Genomic DNA, 21,887 nt, shown 5'->3' on the forward strand with positions numbered 1-21,887 from the left:
ACAGTCATAACTTATCCAATACTTCTCATCCTCGCCAAAGAACACAGCCTGGCTTGGCCACGAACATAATCTTTTCGTGGTGTTCTGTCATCTGGCGGCCTTGAGCTCAGAACTTCACCATCCGGAACTGTGCCCTTTCTACCCACTCCACCAACGTATCGAAGACATGGTAGTCCGCTGGGACGCGCGCATACGCCTCATTGGCAACGCAGTGCCCACTACCGGGAGTCATAAACAGCCTCATGAACTCATCAGCCGTCTCCTTAGACGTAACACCTACGATACCCTGAAGATACCGCATCGGCCATGTGGCCGCGTCAAGCGGCTCCACCCAGCCCTACGCCGTGTCAAATCTCCCGGCGCGTTCGTGGAATGCTGAGAGATTGGTTGAGATGCCGTCAATTCGTGGTGAGGCGAGTGCGTCCACGGCATCGAGGTCTGTTTCACGATTGAATTCTGCAGCTGCGTCGAGGTTCCTGTCATGGAAGACCGGCTGGCGGAGTATTGGGGCGCCGTAGGAATCAAGTAAGCTCGTTTCCTGCACAAGCCAGCGTAGTCCAGTGCCGGAGTTGAATCACATGATTAAGCACCATGCGCCAAACAACAGAAATACTATTGCTTGATCAGAGTCGGGCGCGTCACATCTGATTTTTACTTGAATTGCAGAATATTAATCAGTCGTGTAACTGTGAAACTTATATTGGAAAATCTATTGATGTCTTTTGAATCTCTCTAGAAAGTAATGGCCAAGTTCAGACCAAGACTATGTCGAGAACATGCTGCTGAAACAATATTTCTACTTCTCTTTTTCGTAAACACGTTTGTGGGTAATGATAGATAATCCCCATACATATCAAATTTGGGTTGAAACCAACCTTTCAATCGGCTTCCGATCCTGCTAACCTCTTGTGAACCAAATTCCCAAACTCGACACCGCAAAAATTCCTGCAGCGACAAGAAACGGCAGTCCAGATCCAGCCCCTTCCATGTCTAGTCCAGCAGAGAACGTGAATGCAAGCAGAGGTGCCTCAGTCAAGCCACCCACAGAGCTCACCAGATATATTATACTATACAAAACAGCAATCTGTGCTCTCTCGACGCGAGAGGTTAGCCATAGCTGTACTGACTGGTCAAAGCCCCAACCTAGTGTATAGACTACGAGACCTGGATGATAGACACAGTCAGCGCGAAAATCACAAAATGAAAAAGCAAATTTTAGCGTATTTACCAATAATGATCCATGCTAATGATTGACCAAGTCCAATGAACAGAAGCCCGGCGACCAGCAAAATACTACTCCCTCTAGCGACAAGAAGGTCCGCTTGTGGAACACTTATTTCCAGGCGCGAAGCCAGGGAACGACTGAAATTTGGAAGGATAAGTGCGAAGAGGACTATATTGACGGCAGGACGAATTGAAACGATAAGGCCAACCTTTAATGTAGTTTAGAAATTGTTACTTTTCAATATGGGGGGAAAAGACTGCTCATCGCAGGCAAGTTACGATCACTCGTAAAAATGAATGTGAAGGTAATTGGAAGGGAATCTTGTTGAATAATAAATGGCAACTCACAGCGGCGATGGTCCAATTCAGCTTTTTGGAGGCATATTGCAAGAGCAACGACACAACCTGGCGGAGCAATGGGGTGGTCAAAAAGACAGGCAGGCCAAGGAAGATAGTCTTGTCAGCCCACAAAAGTCGTGCTGGTTGCAGAAGGCGATCTCGAATACGATCAAATTGATCTTTTGTCCATCGGCTGGTCATTTGTGTAGTGCGTACAGAAATGGGCTCGTCAGGACTGGCTGCTGGCTGGACACTGCAGATGGAATTCTCCGTGGGCTGCCTCTCAGTACCTGTCGTACGATTCAAAGTTTCGGGAGTAACTGCGAGAATAAATAGTCCACAAAATTCGAGTGCAGTCGCGGTAATCATGGCCGCATGTACAGATGTCTTTGTCATTATTAATGCGCCTAAAGGAATGGCTATCAGCTCAGAGACTAAACACATGGTGCTGGTATAGAAGAAAACTGCAGCTCTGTGATCAACTCGATCAGTATATTAGCGATTGAACACTAGCAGAAATACGAAAGGGTTGATACCGTTTATCAGCCGACACGCAATCGGATAAGGCTGCCATTATCACAGCATTGAGCACGGTAGTTCCGCCCCCAAGCAATAGAAACAGGGAAGAAGCCATGAGTGCTTCTGGCTCAAAAGTATTGTAGAAGAAGCCTGTATGAATATCACGTATCGGTCAGTATTCGTCAAGTACAAGTTAGTTTAGAGACTTACCCGCAAATATTATCCACGATTTGGAAAGTGTGATGCTAATTGAACTCAAGGCCGCGACCGGCCGCCGACCTTTGATATCAGCTAGAACACCATAAGGCAGAGCGACGAGAATGCCAACAATGCTATTGAGAATGCTCATATAGGCCCTGAGCATGGCTAATTGGGATTGCACGACATCAACTTTGCACAGTGCCTCTGGAACATTGCCATGATCATCCAGGTTCTGCGGGTCGTGGCTCAAATAGTATTTGCGGCAGACGGCCAGCTCGATAAGTCCTAGTTCGGGGGCGAGTCGCATTCCACCGCCCAAATTGCTAACCAAAATGAAGAATGAATACAAGTATACCACCTTCCATTGTTTCCAATAACTTGACTCTTTGACTGGGGGTTGAGGTGGCGGCAGCAACGGTGTAATTTCGGATGATAACATGGTGTTTGACGAACAGTGAATAGCTTCAAATGAGTTAGTCGACAAACAGGACGTGATTTCCTTATCAAGGTGCTTGGATACTTGGGCCGAACGAAAAAAGTCGAGCAAATTAATAGACACCAACATGGATCCGTCTTAAAACTGGCCAATCAGGCAACCATGGTCATATCTAACAGTTGGTAGCTACACACCAGAAGCAAGTTGGGTCCTGTCATCGAACAAAAATTGCAGTGGACTTGTAGGTTGGGTAAATTATAACGACGTAGAGACCATATATCGACAAGATAACAAAAGCTGGTCAACTAATTCTGGGTTATTTACGTGAGGTTGTTATGGTTGAAGACGAAACATTGACAGGGGATGGCGCAACTTATGCTCTCATTGGATATCGACCGATGTTGGTTGTAGATAAGGCCTTCGCCTAACTAGACTACCGCCATCCATGCATCCTTTTCTTTGTCTGCCTTGTGCAAATCAAGAAAATGCAACAGAAAATATTGGGACAAATTGATAGATCCAAATTTGTTAGCGCATGGCTAGCAGATTACAATAAATTAAATCCAACTTATCCCCTGGCTGAGGCCAATCGTGGTACCGCTGCCGGCGCCTTGCAATTGAGACCTTGATGTAATCCCCGCAGCTAGGCACCACTGTTAAGGATCTGGATTCTGCACGAATGTTGTTCAGCGAAATCGTAGTTTTGTTCAAATCCTTTTTTTTTTTGTTTCCACGACCTAGAGTTCCAAGTATCTCCACAGAATAGACTCGTAACGTATAATACTGCCCGTGCATCAATTTTTGAATGCTTGTTGCACCACGGTGCAATTGGCATATTCTTTCGCGTGGGTTATTTAATTCAAAATGCAAATACCAGTGGACATCTGCCATGATGCCTCTTTCGGAGCCCAAGTCTGGAGCCAACAATGTCGCGGCGGATTTGATTTTACAGGCAAGATATCCCCGTGAAAAACTTGATGCTCAACATACCTAGGCTGGCTAACGTAATTCAATGTGATGAAGTCCTGTTCGAAGAGAGTATGATGTCGGTTGCTCCAGCAGCCCTGATACTGATAATTGCACCGTTCAGGTTGGTGCAATTGTACGGCCAAGACGTAAAGCTTCAGCCTGCTGCTGTGCTCCATACCCTCAAGTTGGTATATTGCATCTCTAGCTTCATTTTGAGTGTCTAAATGCACTAAGACTGTGTAGGTTTCCATTGCTGCATACGCAAGCCTACAACTGGCACTTCTCTGTCTGTGGTGCTTATCTAAGAGTACCATCGCACCTGCCATTTTCATCGCCTCTGCAACCTTAGGTTTGACTTCTGCCTTGGTGATTGCCTTGCTTTCTCACTTCGAACACAAAAGATCAGTCAGGCCTTCTTTTCTGGTCTCCTTATACATACTGATCACCTTAATATTCGACATTGCACGCGCAAGAACCCATTGGTTGATGCGTGAAGGGGAATCTATAGCGGTTATTCTTACTGCAATTGTAGGTCTGAAACTTATTATGCTGATCATCGAATCTATCGAAAAGAGACATATTCTTTTATCAGCGTACAAAGAGATATCAACCGAATCGACAAGCGGACTTTTCAATCGCGCCTTATTCTGTTGGCTGAATCCACTATTACTCAAGGGATACGTCAACGTACTTTCTGCTGAAAATCTATTCCAAATTACTGAGGATCTATCCTCCATAGAGGTGACCGAAAGCCTCCAGCGAGGATGGAGAGCAAGTATAACTCCCTGCTACTACACGTATTAGCCGCGAATTTGTGAAGCTGATATAATCGGTGACAGGTAATCAACGGGGCAAGAACGCTTTGGCAAAAGCCGTGATTCTCAGTTTTATGCAGCCCTTCCTCGGTACAGTAATACCACAAATTTGCGTAGTTGCATTGAAGCTTGCACAGCCTTTTTTGATTCAAGACGCTATCAACTTCATCAGCAATGATACAGCGGTGTCATCTAACACTACGGGATATGGCCTCATAGCCGCGTACGGCTTGGTATATCTCGGCATCGCGGTATAGAAATCCTGATGTATCTAATTGTAACATTCATGGCTAATTCTCAATCTAGATCTTCACTGGTTGGTATCAGCATTTAAATTTCCGACTGGTGGCAATGATACGTGGCGGGCTCGTTGGCATCATCTTTAGGACAATGTTGGAGTCGAAAATTGGCAACACTCCAGAATCTGCAGCTTTAACGCTAATGAGTACGGACGTGGAGAGAATTGCCGAAACATGGAGCTTTGTGAATGAGATTTGGGCAAGTCTGATACAGGCTTTGATAGCCGTGTGGTTATTAGAGAGGCAAATCGGTATAGCTTGTGTCTATCCAGTACTTATATCCGTCGGTGAGTGATCTTGGATCTGTGAATAATGGTCTCAAGTGATCTGACCTCGCTTTGATTTCACAGTGGCAAGTATATCGTCCTTTTTCGTCGGACGATACGTCGCGAGGCGTCAAAAATCATGGATAGAATCAACTCAAAAAAGAGTCAATTGGACCACAGAGCTTTTCGGCTCTATCAAAGCTGTCAAAATGCTAGGAATCTCGAAAGTGCTCTCTCGTACTATCCAAGCGATGAGGACCGCTGAGGTGAGCCTCTCAAAGGGCTACAGAAAGTTCTCTGTAACAAACACCTGCCTGAGTAAGTCCTCAAACTACCGGGTGGTCAAGATGTGTCAGTGATAATCATTGAAACTAATTTTCAAAGCAAATCTGCCGAACATCATCATACCTGTCATCACGTTTGCGGCGTTTGCGCTTTCTCAGAAAAGTAGCCTGAACGTTGCTCAGGCGTTTTCGTCATTGTCGATTCTCAGCTTGATAACTTCCCCTATCGCTACCATGATATATGCTATACCACAATTGTACTCATCGCTGGGTTGTTTCCAGCGAATCCAGGAATACTTACAACAGGAACATCGACGTGATTTACGAAAAGTGGAGACAACGTCTGTTAAACAGCATGTGGTTTCCGATGCCAATGACAATATGCTGGAATTACAACCACTTCCAAAAGCGGCTCGTGAATCAGAAATGGGCGGTTCTGTTGACAAGCAAATCTTGAGTATTCGAGACGGCTCTTTTGGCTGGAATAGAAATCGTCAGAGCACAATTCAAGGAATTAATATACATCTCTATGGCCCGTCGTTGACTATGGTTGTCGGTCCGGTGGGTTGCGGCAAGTCCACATTTCTTAAAGGGCTTCTTGGTGAAACCTCTAGCTTTGAGGGCTCGGTGCAGCTGTCGACTCGAGAATTCTCCTTTTGTGATCAAGTTCCTTGGATCAAGAACGGGACCATTCGAGAAAATATCATCGGTCATCTGGAATTTGACGAAGTTTGGTACAATTCAATTATCTATGCTTGCGCATTGGACACAGACTTTCAGCAGCTGCCAGATGGTGATATGACTACCGTCGGAAGCAAAGGTATGAAGCTTAGCGGAGGTCAAAGGCAACGCGTCGTAAGTATTTCTTGAATCGTGGTAAGAGATGATAGTCTAATACGCTGTAGTCTATGGCGAGAGCCTGCTATGCTAGAAAACAGCTCGCGATCTTCGACGATGTTTTAAGTGGACTTGACGCTTTGACAGAGGAAAAGGTGTGCACGCGTTTACTCAGTCGAGATGGCCTACTCCGCAAATTGGGTACTTCGATCATTTTGGCAACGCACTCAGGTCAGTATCACCATATATCCTACTTTACAACTGGCTAACAGAGTCAGTGAACCGCCTGCCACTGGCAGACCACATCATAGTTTTCGATTCAAATGGTTACATCAGCGAGCAAGGGACGTTTGAGAAATTACGATCAAGCGAGAATCGCCTGCTTACACGATTAAGCAACACCAAAGATGAAAGTTCAACGGTAGCTCCGGCAAGTGCCATGTCGCAGACAGCTTTGGAAATTACACCGGTCAATAGTGACACCCGACGCCAAGAGGGTGATTGGAGCGTCTATTCGTTTTACGGAACATCTATGGGCTGGTTGAGACTAGCACTGTATGGGACTTTCATCCTCTGCTCTGGTACATTTGGTGGTCTACAAAGTAAGTCTGCTTCAGCGTCTTATGAACTACAGCTGATCAAGCACAACAGCAATATGGCTTAGTAAGTGGTCTCAGTCGAATGACGCAACTTCGAGGTTGGACTATTGGCTATCAATTTATGGACTTTTTGCGCTGTGCAATGCGCTAGCGCTCATTTTTGCCTGCTTGTAAGGGATAGCGCCATGCATTTGTTGATCCAATTGTAGATTTGTACTCCAGCTAATATACTTAGTTACTTCATGGTTGCTATTGTCCCTCGATCTTCACTTCGACTTCACGAGTTGCTCCTGAAAGTCTCAATGGGGTAAGAAAACAGTGAGAGCGATCACATAGCGGACTTGCTAATATACCCGATAGTGCTCCAATTTCGTATTTAACACAAACCGACATCGGTGTAATCATCAACCAGTTCGTTACCCTTCCTAATATCGTTCGAAATGCCGAGATCTAATAATTCGATACCCGTGAACAGCTTTGGACAAGACATGCGGCTTCTTGACATGACGTTACCAAACGCAATGATATCTGTTTCCTTTCGTATGGCTTCCGATAACAATGACATAACAATGACTGTTCGAGAAAACTAATCGTCGTAACAGAGCTTATCAACACTATTTGGAGCGTAATCCTCACTTCGATTGCAGTCTGGTACATGATAATACCCCTATCGTTTCTCTTCGGGCTGGTATATGGGATTCAAAAGTTCTACTTGAGGACCTCGCGACAACTGAGATTACTGGAGTAGGTGATGCCCTATGAAATACACCCGATGGTATGACTAATATAGCCCGCTAGTATTGAGACAAAGGCTCCGCTGTATTCTCACTTTATCGAGTCCTTGTCTGGATTGGCGACTATACGAGCATTCGGCTGGTCTGATGCTGCGCTTGACAAAAACACGCAGCTTCTTGACACATCTCAAAAGCCATTCTACCTTCTTTTATGTGTTCAAAGATGGCTTACGCTTGTCCTAGACATGATCGTCGCCGTAGTCGCGGTCTTGCTAATGTCCCTTGCGGTAATACTACGTTCCCGAGTGAATCCTGGATTTTTGGGTGTTGCAATGGTGAACATCATGAATCTAAACAATACCTTGACCAGCTTAATCGAGTTCTGGACACTTCTGGAAACATCCCTTGGCGCTGTTAGCAGAGTCAAAGAATTCACGGAGAACACGGACTCTGAAAATTTACCTGGAGAGGATCGCACCCCGCCGCCTGAATGGCCACAGAGAGGCGACTTGGAAATCCACGGGGTGTCTGCAGCATACAGCTCAAACACCACTTCCGTCCTGTCCAATGTCACTCTGTCAATTGCGCATGGCCAGAGAATTGCAGTTTGTGGAAGAACTGGAAGCGGCAAAAGCTCTCTGCTACTTGCTCTTCTGAGAATGATTGATCTCACCGAGGGAACAATTGTGATTGATGGCATTGATACCTCCACGGTGCCCCGAGACCTCATTCGATCCAAATTTGTGACCGTGTCGCAGGATGTCTTGTCTCTTCCAGGAACAGTGCGCATAAATGCAGATCCGTTCGGCCAGGCTTCCGACGAGCAGATTATTGCTGCACTTGAACAGGTAGAGCTATGGAAGGCGATTAGCACCAAGGGTGGCCTAGATGCCGTCATGGACAGCGGATTATTCTCACATGGACAACTACAGCTTTTCAGCTTCGCGAGAGCAATGTTGCAGGATGGATCAATTTTATTACTTGACGAGCCAACTAGCAGCGTTGACGCGAATACTGACGAGCTGATTCAGCGACTCATTCGTGAACGCTTCGGTGGCTATACAGTTATCATGATAGCGCATAGGCTTCGAAGTGTGCTTGACTTTGACAAAATTCTTGTCCTAGACGGAGGTAACCTTGCCGAATTCGACTCTCCCGCCGCACTTCTTGCTAAGTCCTCGATATTTCGCTCGCTGTATGAGGCTTCCTAGAAACGGTAAACTTTTTTCACCTTTATACTTGTGATTCTTCGGTGGTAAAAATCATTTGATTTGATCAATTATGCTGTAGTTCAATGAATTCTGAGCTATATTTATTCGCGAAGCCTTGAGGGAAGCTGACTTCTCACTCCGGGCTCAAGAATTGTTGGCGAGCTGATTAAAAATATGCATCTGAATTTACGTTCGACAAAAGTAGATCCTACCTAAGTTTTGCTCGGACTATGTTTTGTCTTGCAGATGAATCCTCAGCCAGACTGCTCAGCAAAACAGAGTCCATAGAAGTTGCACTGCCGAATATAAGCAAGCATTCGTACTACGCAAATACGGTCTACATGATCCCTACAGTCGGTCAATATAGGAATGGTTTAAGTGGGTGTATATATAATTGACTTTCTTGTATATAGCCCATTCTTTCTGCAAGGGGTAACACTGGAGGCCCATTATTAGATTCGATGATAATAGTCGACTTCTATGCAGCTACTCTCTAAGTATTTGGCAGATACAGCCTCAGTGACCTAATTGGTCATTTTCCAAGCACAGTCCAAGTTTGCTTCTTCCTATGCAGTATCTAGATCGACTCTCTTTGTCAAAAAGCGGGGAAGTTATAGTATCAGTTCATGCTGACGGAAATCGCCTTCCCTTATCAAGGCTGTTCTCTTGTGTGCCGGCATGTAGCATATAATGGAGAGACAACTGCGTCTTTCGCTTCAATATTACTAGCGAGATTAATCTAACCACCAAAAAAACATTTACTGGAGTCAGCAATTTAGAAGTATCGAAGCTATCTATAAGCCCTTCTTTTCGACAACGCGCCGTTTTGCTACCCATATTGTACAGAACTGTGGTCAGGATCTGGATCGCCGACATCGATTCATTATTAGCAGTTACCACTGAGGTTTACACGTACATTGGGACCGTCAGTGAGATCCTGAACAAGGGTTTGCCTCGCGTGGTATGGATGACCATTGCGGACAAAGAGGCGCAAACGGATGAGTCCCGTTTAGGCGTCTCAAGTACATTGAGAATTTTCCAAACTGTATTGCGACTTATCATAAGTATCTTTAGCGAGTGCTGCAAATGCGTCTACATCAACTTTTGTGGGCCACGACATTCAGCAAGCTAGTCTTACATACATTCGCATCGGCACGTTTCCGCCCTCGGCTCTACAATTGAAGTTGTTATTTTGACTGGCACCAGCGCTTTAGACACGCCAGATGTGCCCCTCTTAATTAGTTCCATCAAGGTCATTGTGAATATCATTCTGGACTTTCTCTTAAATTCGAAGTTTCGTGTGATCAAGTGGGCCTTCAATGCCAATATTCAGGCTGCGATACGTTTGAGCTGTGACATATCTGCTTTTCTGGTCGGTTTGTTGTATTTTTTGGCACCGCAGTTCTGACATCGCAGAGACGGGTTCTATCACTGAGAGGAGCATGCTCCTGCTTTTTTGGTCTTCTTGACTGTTTGAGACCTGCATCTCTCACGTTTCTGGAATCAGCCATCCGTAGTACGCTATATCTATCGCTTGTGGCAGGAATCGTTTCTATCGGCAGATTATCCCACTACATGGGGCGTTTTCAATACTATTCGATGGGGACTTGTGATGGTATCTATGCAAGCTCTGGGAGCCACCTCACTTGCCTTTGTAGGACATTATTGGGCCGAGTTACGAGGTGCGTATTATCAGATAGAAGCTAGATGAATCTCATGTCCGCAAATAAGTTCTTGTTGTTTTAAGAGGCTCATTCTTTGACAGCCATCATCCGACCAGGCATACTATCTGCAACGACTGCCATCGCTATCGAAGTACCGCTTTGTATATTAATGACCTTATAAGGATGCGAACGATTCGCATCCTTTCTCAGTGGCTCGGAAGGAGTTTCGCAGATCACCAGGCGGAACATATGTGGCAAACAGTCGACTAGTAAGTGTTCGAACGATGCCGTCGGCGGTGGCTGCCTAGGTAAAGAGCTGCTAATGTTGTCAAGCGGTTAATTTTCTATACGCTTCCTACCATAATTTGATTTTCGAGGGCAGTCTAGTTTTATTATTCATTCAAATACTGACTATCAACTTTTTCTGGGCTCAGAGGTTATTGCGAGGCTAGTTATCTTTCGCAGCTTATTGTATAATCTTAGGAGGACAGCTACGAATTCTAAAATATTGATTTTTTGGGGGGTTTTTAAAGGACAGTATTGACAATTTTGAGAATGACGCAGATAAAAAAAAATAAACAATACCACTACATGATATGGCATTACAATATGTGGCATGCAAGATTTTGATTGTGAAGCCACCCCAATCTGCGGCTGGTGGCGAAGCACAACTCAAGATCGTCACGGAGCGATTCAAAAACATTAGCCATTTGACATAAATGATCCAAGAAAAGATTCTACTTTCGTACGAAGATCTTGCACGCAAGAAGAGGCACCGACATGGGCATGCGCTAGATGTGCAAGATCCGTTCGTACCTGAACTCACTAGTACTCATAACATCGCTGTATCGATTATTATGTATGATGACATCAGGAAGTGAAGAGCAGATTGATAAAGACGGAAATCTAGAAGGCTGACCGGGAGGTCAGATTTATTTTTATTAGAAATACCATATATATGGCTTGTAGCAACCAACACTAATCTTGGAAGTTGAAGGACCACAAATGGAGTAGATCCACCGCTTTCAGTTGGCGTGCTTTCAATCTTTCCTGTCTTTTCCTACTCATGAACATGACAGGCTATCTTTGATATTTTTTCGAGAGACATCCTTTTGTGCATCACGAAGAGCTGTTCGAAATTTCTCATCATATGCTTGAGATTGACGTTTGCTCCGGCTCTGATCAACGTCTTAACACATTCCTGATTGCCCCAGTGGGCAGCGGTCGCCAACGCACCACCATAACTCGTGATTTTTAACATCATATTGATACCTGCTCCCTTCTCAAGGAGATATTTGAGGTTTCAATTAGTCGATCATATACAGCTGCAGCAGATAAATACTACCGTAAAAGTCCAACTTGAAGAATTTGATTGGCGTTAAACACTATCTTAAACTGTTGCAGTAGTCTTGAATCCTGCTGCTGCTGCTTAACAGCATTGCCAAAATATCCAAAACTACGAATCTAATCTTCTTTGGCGCCAAGATAAATAAGATATTTAACCATATTCTTATTTTTATATCCTGCAGCTGCAGCTGCTAGAGCACTGCCATAACATCCAGCTTGGAGGCTTTGATTCACGTTGGCGCCTTGCTCAACAAGATATTGAACTTTTTCAATTTTTCTATATCCTTCAAGTACTGCTAGTTCGTAGTTTGTTGCTGCTAGATTGCAGTGTGCTGCTGCTGCTAGAGCACTGCCATAATGTCCAACTTGGAGAATTTGATTCACATTGGCGCCTTGCTCAACGAGATATTGAACTTTTTCAATACTTCCATATCCTGCAGCTGCAGCTGCTAGAGCACTGCCATAATCTCCAGCTTGGAGACTTTGATTCACGTTGGCGCCTTGCTCAACAAGATATTTGACTGTATCGAGAAAGCCGCTATTCGCTGCAGCTGCTAAAGCACTGCCATAATGTCCAGCTTGGAGAATTTCATTCACGTTGGCGCCTTGCTCAACGAGATATTGAACTTTTTCAATACTTTCATATCCTGCAGCTGCAGCTGCTAAAGCACTGCCAAAACGTCTATCTTGGAAATTTATATTGGCGCCTTGCTCAATAAGACATTTGACTGTATCGAGATGGCCATTATTCGCAGCTGCTATTAGAGCACTGCCAAAATCTCCAGCTTGACGAAATTGATTCACGTTGGCGCCTTGCTGAATGAGATATCGAACTATTTCAGTATTCTTGGATAGTACTGCTGCTGCCGCGAGAGCACTGCCAAATTTCCCGGCTTCAAGAATTTGATTGACGTCGCTGCCTTTTTCAATTAGAATTTTGATTATATCGGGATGGCCGTTATACGCTGCTGCTGCCAATGCGCTACCATAATCTCCAGCTTGATATCCAGCTCGAAGAATTTGATTCACGTCGCTGCCTTTCTCAATGAGAAAGTTGACTATATCGAGATGGCCGGCAAGCGCTGCTGTTGCCAATGCGCTACCATTGAGTCTATCCGGTTGATTGACATTCATGCCCCGTCGTATCAATGCTTCACAGATTTTCCTGTTTCCTTCCCGAGCTGCAATGCAGAGAACATTTTGGCCATTATCGGTCATTTCGGAGAAATGGATTTCCGCACTTTCCCACCAATCTTGCAATAACATATAGAAAGGGAAGTAACACATTGCCAAGATGCTCCTTTTGACTGGGAACAATGCATAAAGACCAAAATAAGAGACAGGGGACCTTTTCGAAGGCCTATTTTCATATTCTCTTTCGATTTCAAGAGTCCAGACACGGTATTGTGTGCTGCTTTCCTCCGGCGAGCCAAGAAATGTCTTCAAGAGATCGGCCAAGAGAGAATCGACCTTTTGCTCTTCTTGAGTCTGAACATGTTTGGCCCAGAAGTCTCGTGCATATTCACGAATTGAATTGCGTTCTTTCTCCTTCCAGGCATAATAGAACTCTTCCGTGTATGTATCGATGAGCAGTCTAAGACAGACCTTGGCAACATAGCAGTGAGAACTCTCTTGTCCCCACTGATTCATTTCGAAGTATTCTGTTACCGAAAGATGTGAGACTCTCCAGACCGCACGTACAGAATCGATGACAAGTAGGTTTCTGCAAAGATCTAGCAATACGGCCTCTGTTATCTTGCTCCTGACAGTGTCACATGGGTCTAGACATATTGCAGACAACAGCAGGTCACTGGTCAAAGGCTCGAAGGCACATGCCACCCACTTTAGGGCACGATCTAAAATTATCTTGTCGTTCTTATCTTTTATTCTGCCATAGATCTCGCTGTATGCCTTTTCTAGAGTTTGTGGAAGCTTGCCAAGTCGGTCTCTGATGGCTTCCTCGGTATACAATTCAAGAAGCTGTTTGATTTGCAGATCTGCCCATTGAAACCTTTTAATTTTTGGTTAGATTTTTTGATATTAAACTCTTCTTTAAAAATAACACTCACATGCCATCACTTCTTTCTTGCAAAACCTCAATTATGTCATCTTTCAATGAAGAAGGCATGTCTTTCCATCGTGGATGCTTGACAATCTCACTTTGAACAAATTGTTGAATGTCGCCCTGGTTGAGTTTTGCCTGAAGCTCGATATTCGGTTTATTTTCGAATCTTGTTCTGATATCTCCATCGGGTCGACTAGAAATGAAGATTTGGATAGGCTTCGTTGACTCGTGTAGCAATTTTTCAATCGTATCCAGTAAATGTGATCGAGACTCCCGGTCGCATTCATCCAAAGCATCCAAGACGAGTGTAGTTCTATCATAGATATTAACAGACTCAAGTATCTGTTCTTTGCAAAGCTCTAGGCCAAGTTCCGAACCTTTAAGCCTCATATCTCGATATAGGTCTCGGACTCTGCCTCGAATCCTCTCCGAATTTCCGGCGGGGCTAGACAATTGGCGAACATAGCTTCGCAGAATAGAGAGTGGCTCACGACGATTCGGTTCATTTCGATTGCAGTAAAAAAACGCAAATCCTTGATTTGACACAGCGTCTAAATGGCTTTCTATTTCATCTATCACCTTGGAGGCGAGAAACGTCTTGCCAGCACCTGGCGATCCGTAAAGCCACATGATGACTGAAGAGTTGGAATTAGTCCATTCCCCAAAGTTGTCATGCTGCAGCAACCACTCGCAAGTGCCCCTAACTCTTGCATCCTTGAGGCTCGCATGGTGCTTCCCGCAAGGCACGGATGAGATCCAATCCAGAATACTGACTTTCTCGTGGAAGTCGACTCGCTCCAGAATCTTCCCAGAAACGGCCGCCTGTTCAATTGTCAAAATTGCAGCAAGTGCGTTTTGAATTGTGTGAAGATGTTGGATTTTTCTGTTTAGTTCCTTTCTCGAAAACGGCCATTTCAGGCTACGGTGGACAAAGCGAGTGAAAAGGTTGTCCTTTTTGGTCTCCAATTTTATTTTTAACTCCTCTACCAGCGACCGGCACTTTTCGAGAGCCTGGTTAAATTCTCGCGAGATCAGGAACTGCTGTTTTCTTGGACCGTTTTCGAACAATTTCTGAACTTTTTGCAGAACCTCGTGCAAGCCTGTCAATTCATCCTGTAAACGTCCGATTTCGTTTTCTGCGTCTTTGACAGCACCATAATAATCTGAGCAGAGCTCGAAGACTGATTGAGTAATTTGAATAACTGCAATTATACTTGCAACTTCTCCAATCACTGCCATTATTGAACAGCTAGCTCATACTTATAAACACCATATGTTTGCAAATGAGGTTTTTGACTTGTCGCGTCGCAAAAATTGGATGGATGGGAGATAATGATCTCACGGTTTCAGTACATCACTAAGCCTGATGAAACAGATGAGGGGTAGTTTGTAAGGTTGAATTTGCCTTGAACGAGGCTATGTAGAAAAGCAATTATTCTGAGTAAGAGATTTTAATCCAATCATCCGAGATTCCTTGCTCGGGAAACATGATTTGTTGTCCACGTCTATCTGCTATCGCCTTCTCTTGACCAATAAATCTTCACAGATATGCATCTCACCGCTTTATTCGCTCTCACATTTCCTGGATTGACTTCAAGCTTGACCAGAAAGACAGCCTTGGTATGCCGATGATGACCGGGGTATCATTGGATCTTGCCAATCTTTCTGTGCCACATGAAGCTAAATATGTATGGACGACTCACCTGGACATGATTCACTTCTTTCCTTTCTAAAGTTACAATTTCAGCCACAGCCAGTTGGTTTTTCAATTGAGAATCTCTTACCTGTAATTGATAGTCGGATGACTTTCACAGCTCCATGGCAGCCATCCCCGTTAATTTTTGCGTTTAGGAGATGAAATTTTTAGCCCTCAAGTTTGAGAATACTTGTTCCTGAATTGACCAGGGTTCTGGACAGATTAGACTGCATTGAAAATAGTAATCAGTGATAGTTACATAAGCTTAAGGTTTTAAATGTTCTGAAATTTAGACTTTCTTCTTGAATCATCTTCGCAAATCCTCTCTCAAAAAGACTTGGTAAAACGTACTTTTAAACTGTCGATGTTTTCAGATAGAAACTGATGTATTAGCTATGCTCGACTCGTAAAGTGGCAACAGAAAAGCAATACTACGGGCTTGATGCAACGCATAATCACTCAAAGATACCTGGAGCATGTATATCACACCCGTTATGGTCGCCGATTGATCAAATCTCAAGTTCAGTACTCAAGCATGCTCCAAAATCAATATTACACATGAATCAGCACTGCAGCATCCTGATCACGAACAGATCGAGATAATGTCGGGAAGGTAGCAGAAATCCAACCCCACCGTTGGCTCAGACACTTGCCCAGGTGGCTGAACCATGCGAATTAAAAAAAAAAGAGGTTTTTCTAAATAATTAATGCCAATTTCGCCAACATGCGACTTTCCTCTAATTATAAATTAAGCAACTGATATTTCTGACGTCACAATCATATGCAGAATCGTCGGACATGACATGTATACTAGGAAATAGATGCGCAGTGTAAATTCGCGGTAGATGCTACTTACTACTTATATCGAGTTCTATAGCAAGAATTTGATAGATTGGCTGGGCCGTTAGTAACCAGAGTCTACTTCGATGCTTACTTAATCTGCATCGCGTACAAAGATCGGGCAAGGGGGAGTATACTAGCGGAGACATCTTATAAGGGTAGACTCATCTCTGAGGACGATGATATCGTCGAAACATCAAAGATGATTGGAATTCAGTTTACCAAATGGCTCTTCAGACAGTAGAGCTGGTCAAGAGATTGCGGGGTTTTTTTGTTCCTATAACTTTGTCATTTCGCGCGCTTAGCAGTAGATACTATTCATAGGCCACTTCAATTGAATATCAACCAAACAATATCAACGTCTAATATGCTTTCGAAACTACAAATTCGCAATAACATCCCCCAACCCCTCCATATTCTCCAGAAACACATCATTCTCCCCTTTGACGATCTTCATATCCTCCTCAACATCATCCGTCCACCTATGCACATACACCGTCCTCATCCCGACCGCCTTTGCACCCCTCGTATCATACGCATGCGCTGCTACAAGCACACACTCCCCCGCCTCTCTCTTCAACAGTCTCAAAACCTTCTCATAATTCTCTCTAGCAGGTTTGTAGACTCCCAACAACTCACTGGAAAACAACATATTAAAACTCAGGGCCGAAGAGCGGCAGAGATCAAGTTGCAGCCGCGTTGTGCCGTTAGCATGCACAAAGATCTCATATCCCAGTTCTTTGAGACGATCGATAGCGGGTTTGACGTCCGGCCATGCCGGCATTGAGTGCCACGCCTGCACAACCTTCTCCTTCAACTTTTCCTCCTCCCCTCTATCACCGAGGCTCTCAAACCCAGCGCGAACATCACCCCACCGCTCCTCATCCAACATCGCATCCAACGTGTGCCTAAGCGTCAAATCAATATCCTCCGGCGGCTTGTTTGCTGCCAATCGCGCAGCATTCGAATCGAAATAATTCTGGCGCCATTGCAATGCGAATTCAGATCTTTTGGCGGCTGGAATGGATTGCGGGAGGGCGGCGAGGGTGCCGGTGTGCCAATCGAGACATGTGCCCATGAAATCGAAGAGGACGGCTTTGATTTTGGGGTTTGTCATTTTGATTACTTTTTGAGAGCGGCTGTTGATTGGGTTGTAGTGATTATAATGCTACGGATGTAAGGGATCCTGGATTACGGGTAGAGTCTGGGTTTGATGGTGCTTATATATGTTATAGCCCTTCCGGGAGGCTGATGAATAATAAGACTTATGTCCTCGGTCATCGTTCCGTTCATGAGATTCTTGAGATATGATTCAAAGAATTCGAGGCTCCAGCACCATTACTTCGTACTCGCTGTCTAACGTGCTGACAAATGTAGTCGTATAACTTACTGTGGGGAAGCGTATCGAGATCGACATTTGAACCATCCTTTTAATCACGCAATTGTCTGTAGATAGTAATTCTCGGTGATCTTTCCGTGTTATATTAATAACTCAATTTTTTGAATGAGTCATCGTCGTTAAAGGCATATCAGACCACCGCTACGTATATGGTGCAGAAATATTTAAATAAAAATATGTATTGAATTATGTACACACTGTGAATTAGAGGAGAACATAAGATGAAAAGTGTGTAATGAAAAGAAAGGAATAATACACCAAGTCAAGATAACCAAAAACCGGTGGGAAGAAAGAATCGAAGTCTAATGGGATCAGGTAAGAATGGTTTGAAAATGAGAAATAAAGGTGAGGTCGTTCAGTCAATAAGCAAACCATAACCATGTTGACTGCAAGAGAATATATGATCACAATGTCGTGAATGACATATCGTCGCAGACGAGAAGAGTAACTCTATCCAATCTAGAGGAGAAAAAGGCCTAGAAGAGAAAGCCGTGCAAGGGCGATATGTGCGATGATTGTCGTTTAGTTCTTAGAACTAATGCCACTGAGAAGGGCAGGGGAAAAGACAGAAGCCTTTTGGCTGTATTGCAAGAATCCGAGGTACACCACGGCTGAGATGACAATGATGAGGACCAAGCGACGGATGCCGACTCCGCGGAGAGACTGGCGGGTGTTGGAGAGGAAGTTGCGGACGCCCTCGGCACCAAGCTTGTAGTAGACCAGACCCATGAGAGCAATACCGTATCCGAGACCTTGGAGGGGGGTGACGGGGTCGTGGAAAATAACCATGGATGCAACGACGAGAAGGATATCTTTGAGGACGCCGGAGAGAGTGAGGACGAGAGCGGATGTTTTCCCGATCTGACAGTTGTTTAGCGACAAGCCATACAAATGGAGGAGAAGAACTCACCAAGAACACAACAGCAACGTTCAGTGCAAAAGCGACAGATGCATTGGCAACGAGGTTCCAAACTCCAACGCTGTAGATGTCGTGCATGGTCATCCTGGGGATTTCAAAGAAGAGAGTAGCGACACCGTTCATGACGAAACAAGCGGGAGCAAAGTAGTACAGAGACACAAGGGGGTCCATCTTGAACTCGGCGGAGCTGAGAAGTCTCTGGACCATGACCAGTCGGACAGACTCAAAGACGGTAGCAAAGACCTGGTCTGTTGATTCCTGATTAGAGAACGACTCCAAACGGACCGCGGAGGTACATACAAATAAATCCAATGAGGCTGAACTTGATCTCGCCAATCGAGGCAATGACAACACCGACGACAATGACGGAGACGTTTCCGAGAGTTTCGAGGCGGACGGGGGCAACACCAAGGGCCCAAGTAGCGATAAGAGTAGCGACAGAGTTTGTTGCCTGATTCCAGTCATTAGCCGTGGTAAGTTGAATGGATGAATGGTAAGCCAACCAACCTTCAACATCTGGATGAAAGAGACACTCAGATACAGGTACACCAAGTTACCGAAAATCAGACTCAAGCTGAAGAAGATGCCGATGGGGACGATAGCGCGCCTATGACATTTAGTTTCGTGCAATTATCAACTCGTGTGTGTACGAACATATAGACGCTGCGGTTCATCGGGACCTTGTGGCGGGAGTCGAGCGCAGTGGTGAATCGCGCGAGCAATTGGGTCATGACGGTCGCGAATAACAAGTGCCATGTTGTCAGGAATAGGGCTGAAATAGTCAGTCGATTATATTCTAGAAAGTGATCGGAAGAACGTACGGAAACCTAAATGATTGTCTTGTTAGATAACGAAAAACTGAAAAACATCGTGGTCAGGGGCATACCGAATCCAGCAGTGTGAAGAATCCACTTGTTAAAGATGATAACACCGGAACTGAGGGCAATCCACGAGCTATCCACACATTAGCATGGCACGTTGCACAACCTGCAGGAGCTTTGTCTCGTCTCATACGCGATATAGACAGCTGGATGCAGAGCCGGGGCGGGTTTGGCAGCAGCAGCAGCCGCCGCGCCCTGGTTGGTGGTTGGAAGTTCGGATGCTTTGGACATGGTGAATTGTCAATAGGACCACGGACAACAGAACGAAAAATAAGATAGGTCGAAAAGTAACAAGACGGTTGCGGCAACCGGACGAAGACAAAGTTCAAACGAGTGACTGAGTTGGGTTGATAGAAACGATAAGGCGATGCAAGGGGTGAGATCGTGAAGTCGTGGAGCGGACGTGGACGAAGCAGGAGAAGTTGCAGACTTCGGGTGATTTTACCAGACATCGCGCCAAGAAATGACAGAATCAAGGCAGTGGAGGCTGTGGCCTGCTGATTGGCTGGACTTGGCAAGTTGGTCAAGATCGGTCCACTTTTATCCTTGCCGCTAGCCTTATTAGGCATTTGATCAGGGCTTAAAAGGGTATTATTGGTCAATGGTGCGGGACAAGAATCCACTCCATTTCTACTCAGTAGTCACGTGCAGTCTCTTTTGTTTATCTCCCCGACTGAGCTGATTGCACACATCAATTTTTTCTTCAATTCTTTCATTCAATCTAACTCGGGAATGGGCAGCCCATTGACAATCTTTGCCTTCACACCTAGCCCATCAATAGCTTCGGTCGCCTTGGCTATCCGCATCTCCATGGCCTCCTCTTCCGTCGCAAGAATAAAGTCATACCGTAGCAACTTCGTCCCAACAGCCACATCATACTGTTTCGAGATTGCTTCATCCACTTCTTCAAGGTCCACGATCAAGGATTGCTTCACACCAAAGACCGGGTCTGACGTCTCATAAGGATCTCCTCGAGGATACAACGCTGTGATGAGAGTATCGTAGCCCTCCTTCTGGAACATGAAATGCACATGCCCTGGTCGATTCGGATGACGATTGAGCGCCTTCAACATCTTACCGACAGGTCCATCGTCCGGGATGGGATATGGTACGGGCACAACCGCATTGAAATAGAATACACCATCCTTGCTCGACCGTAGCACCGCGCGTCCATCAGGCTCCGCTCGATTCGGGTTTTGTATATCATAAAATCCTTTGCTGTCCCCCTCCCATACATCACACTGCACATCCCCTACGGCATTCCCTTTTGCATCTTTGACCGTACACAATACAAACAATCTCGTCGCATCCGGGTCGCTGTGAAGCACATACCCGTTCTCAGTCACCGGCGCGTCGTGTGTATGGAACGGTCCCAGTACAGTCCCCTCTGTGAAGTTCGCTGACCGTGGATGATCGATTGAATCAACCAACATACTCAACCCCAATGTATCAGATAATAAAATCATCTCCCCGCGTAGGTCGTTGCTGATTTGTCCGATTGCTACGAGAAAGTCGAGTCCGGCTGCCCATTCTCTGCTGGACAATCGGGTCTCGCGCGCAAAGGCGTGCAGATGAACGACCAATCGCTCCATGAGAAAGCGGAGCCGAGGGTCGGCGCATTGTGAGTTGATTAGGTTTACGTTCTCGGTGATGTTCTCTGTGGTCAGGTCTTTCATCGGAGGGATTTCGTGGGTGACGGGTTTGGCACGGGACATTTTGCTGCGTCGCCGATTCGATGAGTATCTAATAACTTATTCAATCATTGCCGACAGAGGACAAACAATCCGGACGTAGCTCACACAGAATCTTATATAGAGCCCCATATTGATTTGCGGGGAAATACCAGCTCGGGTTGGGGGAGGAGTAACGATTCCGTGGGGCTGCATGCTCCCCACACGTAGCTACCCATGTGGCGGCACCCATCATCTGTGATATCATGCATCACAGATGCTAGGAAACAAGCATGGACTTCTGTTTGGCTTGCGAGAAATGGGTTAGAAACCAAAAATTGTACGGAATAGATGTCTTACGATAGTCTCCCTTCCTTATATAGAGGCTCCGCCCAAAAACCAAGACCGGAATATGTCCAACTACGAGAATCGGTTGTCATCACTATCATCATCCTCGTCATCAGTAGCATCAAGATCATGCTATACTCCCTCTCATCATGCGGACAATAGATATCACAATCATCATGATTATGATACAACCACTCATCCGTATCATCGTCCTCATTCGGTAGCCTCTCGACTCTGAATCCATGCGATAAAAATGTCTGTCTCAAATGATTTCTTCTACCCATAGAGTAAATTCCTCGAAACCATCTTTGACAGACGGGGGGGG

The 21,887-nt window shown here is 45.2% G+C and overlaps 6 protein-coding genes across 6 annotated transcripts; 1 reads left to right on the forward strand and 5 right to left on the reverse strand.

The window, feature by feature from the left end:
- Window positions 1-337: 337 nt before the first annotated feature.
- On the reverse strand, window positions 338-2,722 carry BHQ10_010276 (uncharacterized protein; the record flags this gene model as incomplete). The annotated part of the gene is made up of 4 exons (XM_040872888.1): window positions 338-538; window positions 1,573-2,035; window positions 2,100-2,232; window positions 2,293-2,722. The coding sequence occupies 4 exons, from the start codon at window positions 2,720-2,722 to the stop codon at window positions 338-340; spliced, it is 1,227 nt and encodes a 408-aa protein (XP_040738778.1).
- Window positions 2,723-5,277: 2,555 nt separating this feature from the next.
- Window positions 5,278-8,733, forward strand: BHQ10_010277 (uncharacterized protein; the record flags this gene model as incomplete). Its single annotated transcript, XM_040872889.1, has 9 exons — window positions 5,278-5,386; window positions 5,453-6,207; window positions 6,258-6,420; window positions 6,468-6,791; window positions 6,841-6,958; window positions 7,024-7,095; window positions 7,149-7,199; window positions 7,391-7,532; window positions 7,579-8,733. 9 exons carry the CDS (start codon window positions 5,278-5,280, stop codon window positions 8,731-8,733), a joined length of 2,889 nt encoding a protein of 962 aa, XP_040738779.1.
- Window positions 8,734-11,861: 3,128 nt separating this feature from the next.
- Window positions 11,862-13,394, reverse strand: BHQ10_010278 (uncharacterized protein; the record flags this gene model as incomplete). The annotated part of the gene is made up of 1 exon (XM_040872890.1): window positions 11,862-13,394. One exon carries the CDS (start codon window positions 13,392-13,394, stop codon window positions 11,862-11,864), a length of 1,533 nt encoding a protein of 510 aa, XP_040738780.1.
- Window positions 13,395-16,724: 3,330 nt separating this feature from the next.
- On the reverse strand, window positions 16,725-17,462 carry BHQ10_010279 (uncharacterized protein; the record flags this gene model as incomplete). Its single annotated transcript, XM_040872891.1, has 1 exon — window positions 16,725-17,462. One exon carries the CDS (start codon window positions 17,460-17,462, stop codon window positions 16,725-16,727), a length of 738 nt encoding a protein of 245 aa, XP_040738781.1.
- Window positions 17,463-18,266: 804 nt separating this feature from the next.
- On the reverse strand, window positions 18,267-19,775 carry BHQ10_010280 (uncharacterized protein; the record flags this gene model as incomplete). The annotated part of the gene is made up of 8 exons (XM_040872893.1): window positions 18,267-18,605; window positions 18,655-18,911; window positions 18,964-19,114; window positions 19,171-19,270; window positions 19,318-19,435; window positions 19,485-19,490; window positions 19,550-19,617; window positions 19,678-19,775. 8 exons carry the CDS (start codon window positions 19,773-19,775, stop codon window positions 18,267-18,269), a joined length of 1,137 nt encoding a protein of 378 aa, XP_040738782.1.
- A 485-nt stretch (window positions 19,776-20,260) lies between these two features.
- Window positions 20,261-21,259, reverse strand: BHQ10_010281 (uncharacterized protein; the record flags this gene model as incomplete). The annotated part of the gene is made up of 1 exon (XM_040872894.1): window positions 20,261-21,259. One exon carries the CDS (start codon window positions 21,257-21,259, stop codon window positions 20,261-20,263), a length of 999 nt encoding a protein of 332 aa, XP_040738783.1.
- Between the last annotated feature and the right edge of the window lie 628 nt (window positions 21,260-21,887).

The sequence above is a fragment of the Talaromyces amestolkiae genome (genome assembly GCF_001896365.1).
Source record: "Talaromyces amestolkiae strain CIB chromosome Unknown scaffold31.1, whole genome shotgun sequence".
In the NCBI taxonomy this organism is placed as follows: Eukaryota; Fungi; Ascomycota; class Eurotiomycetes; order Eurotiales; family Trichocomaceae; genus Talaromyces; species Talaromyces amestolkiae.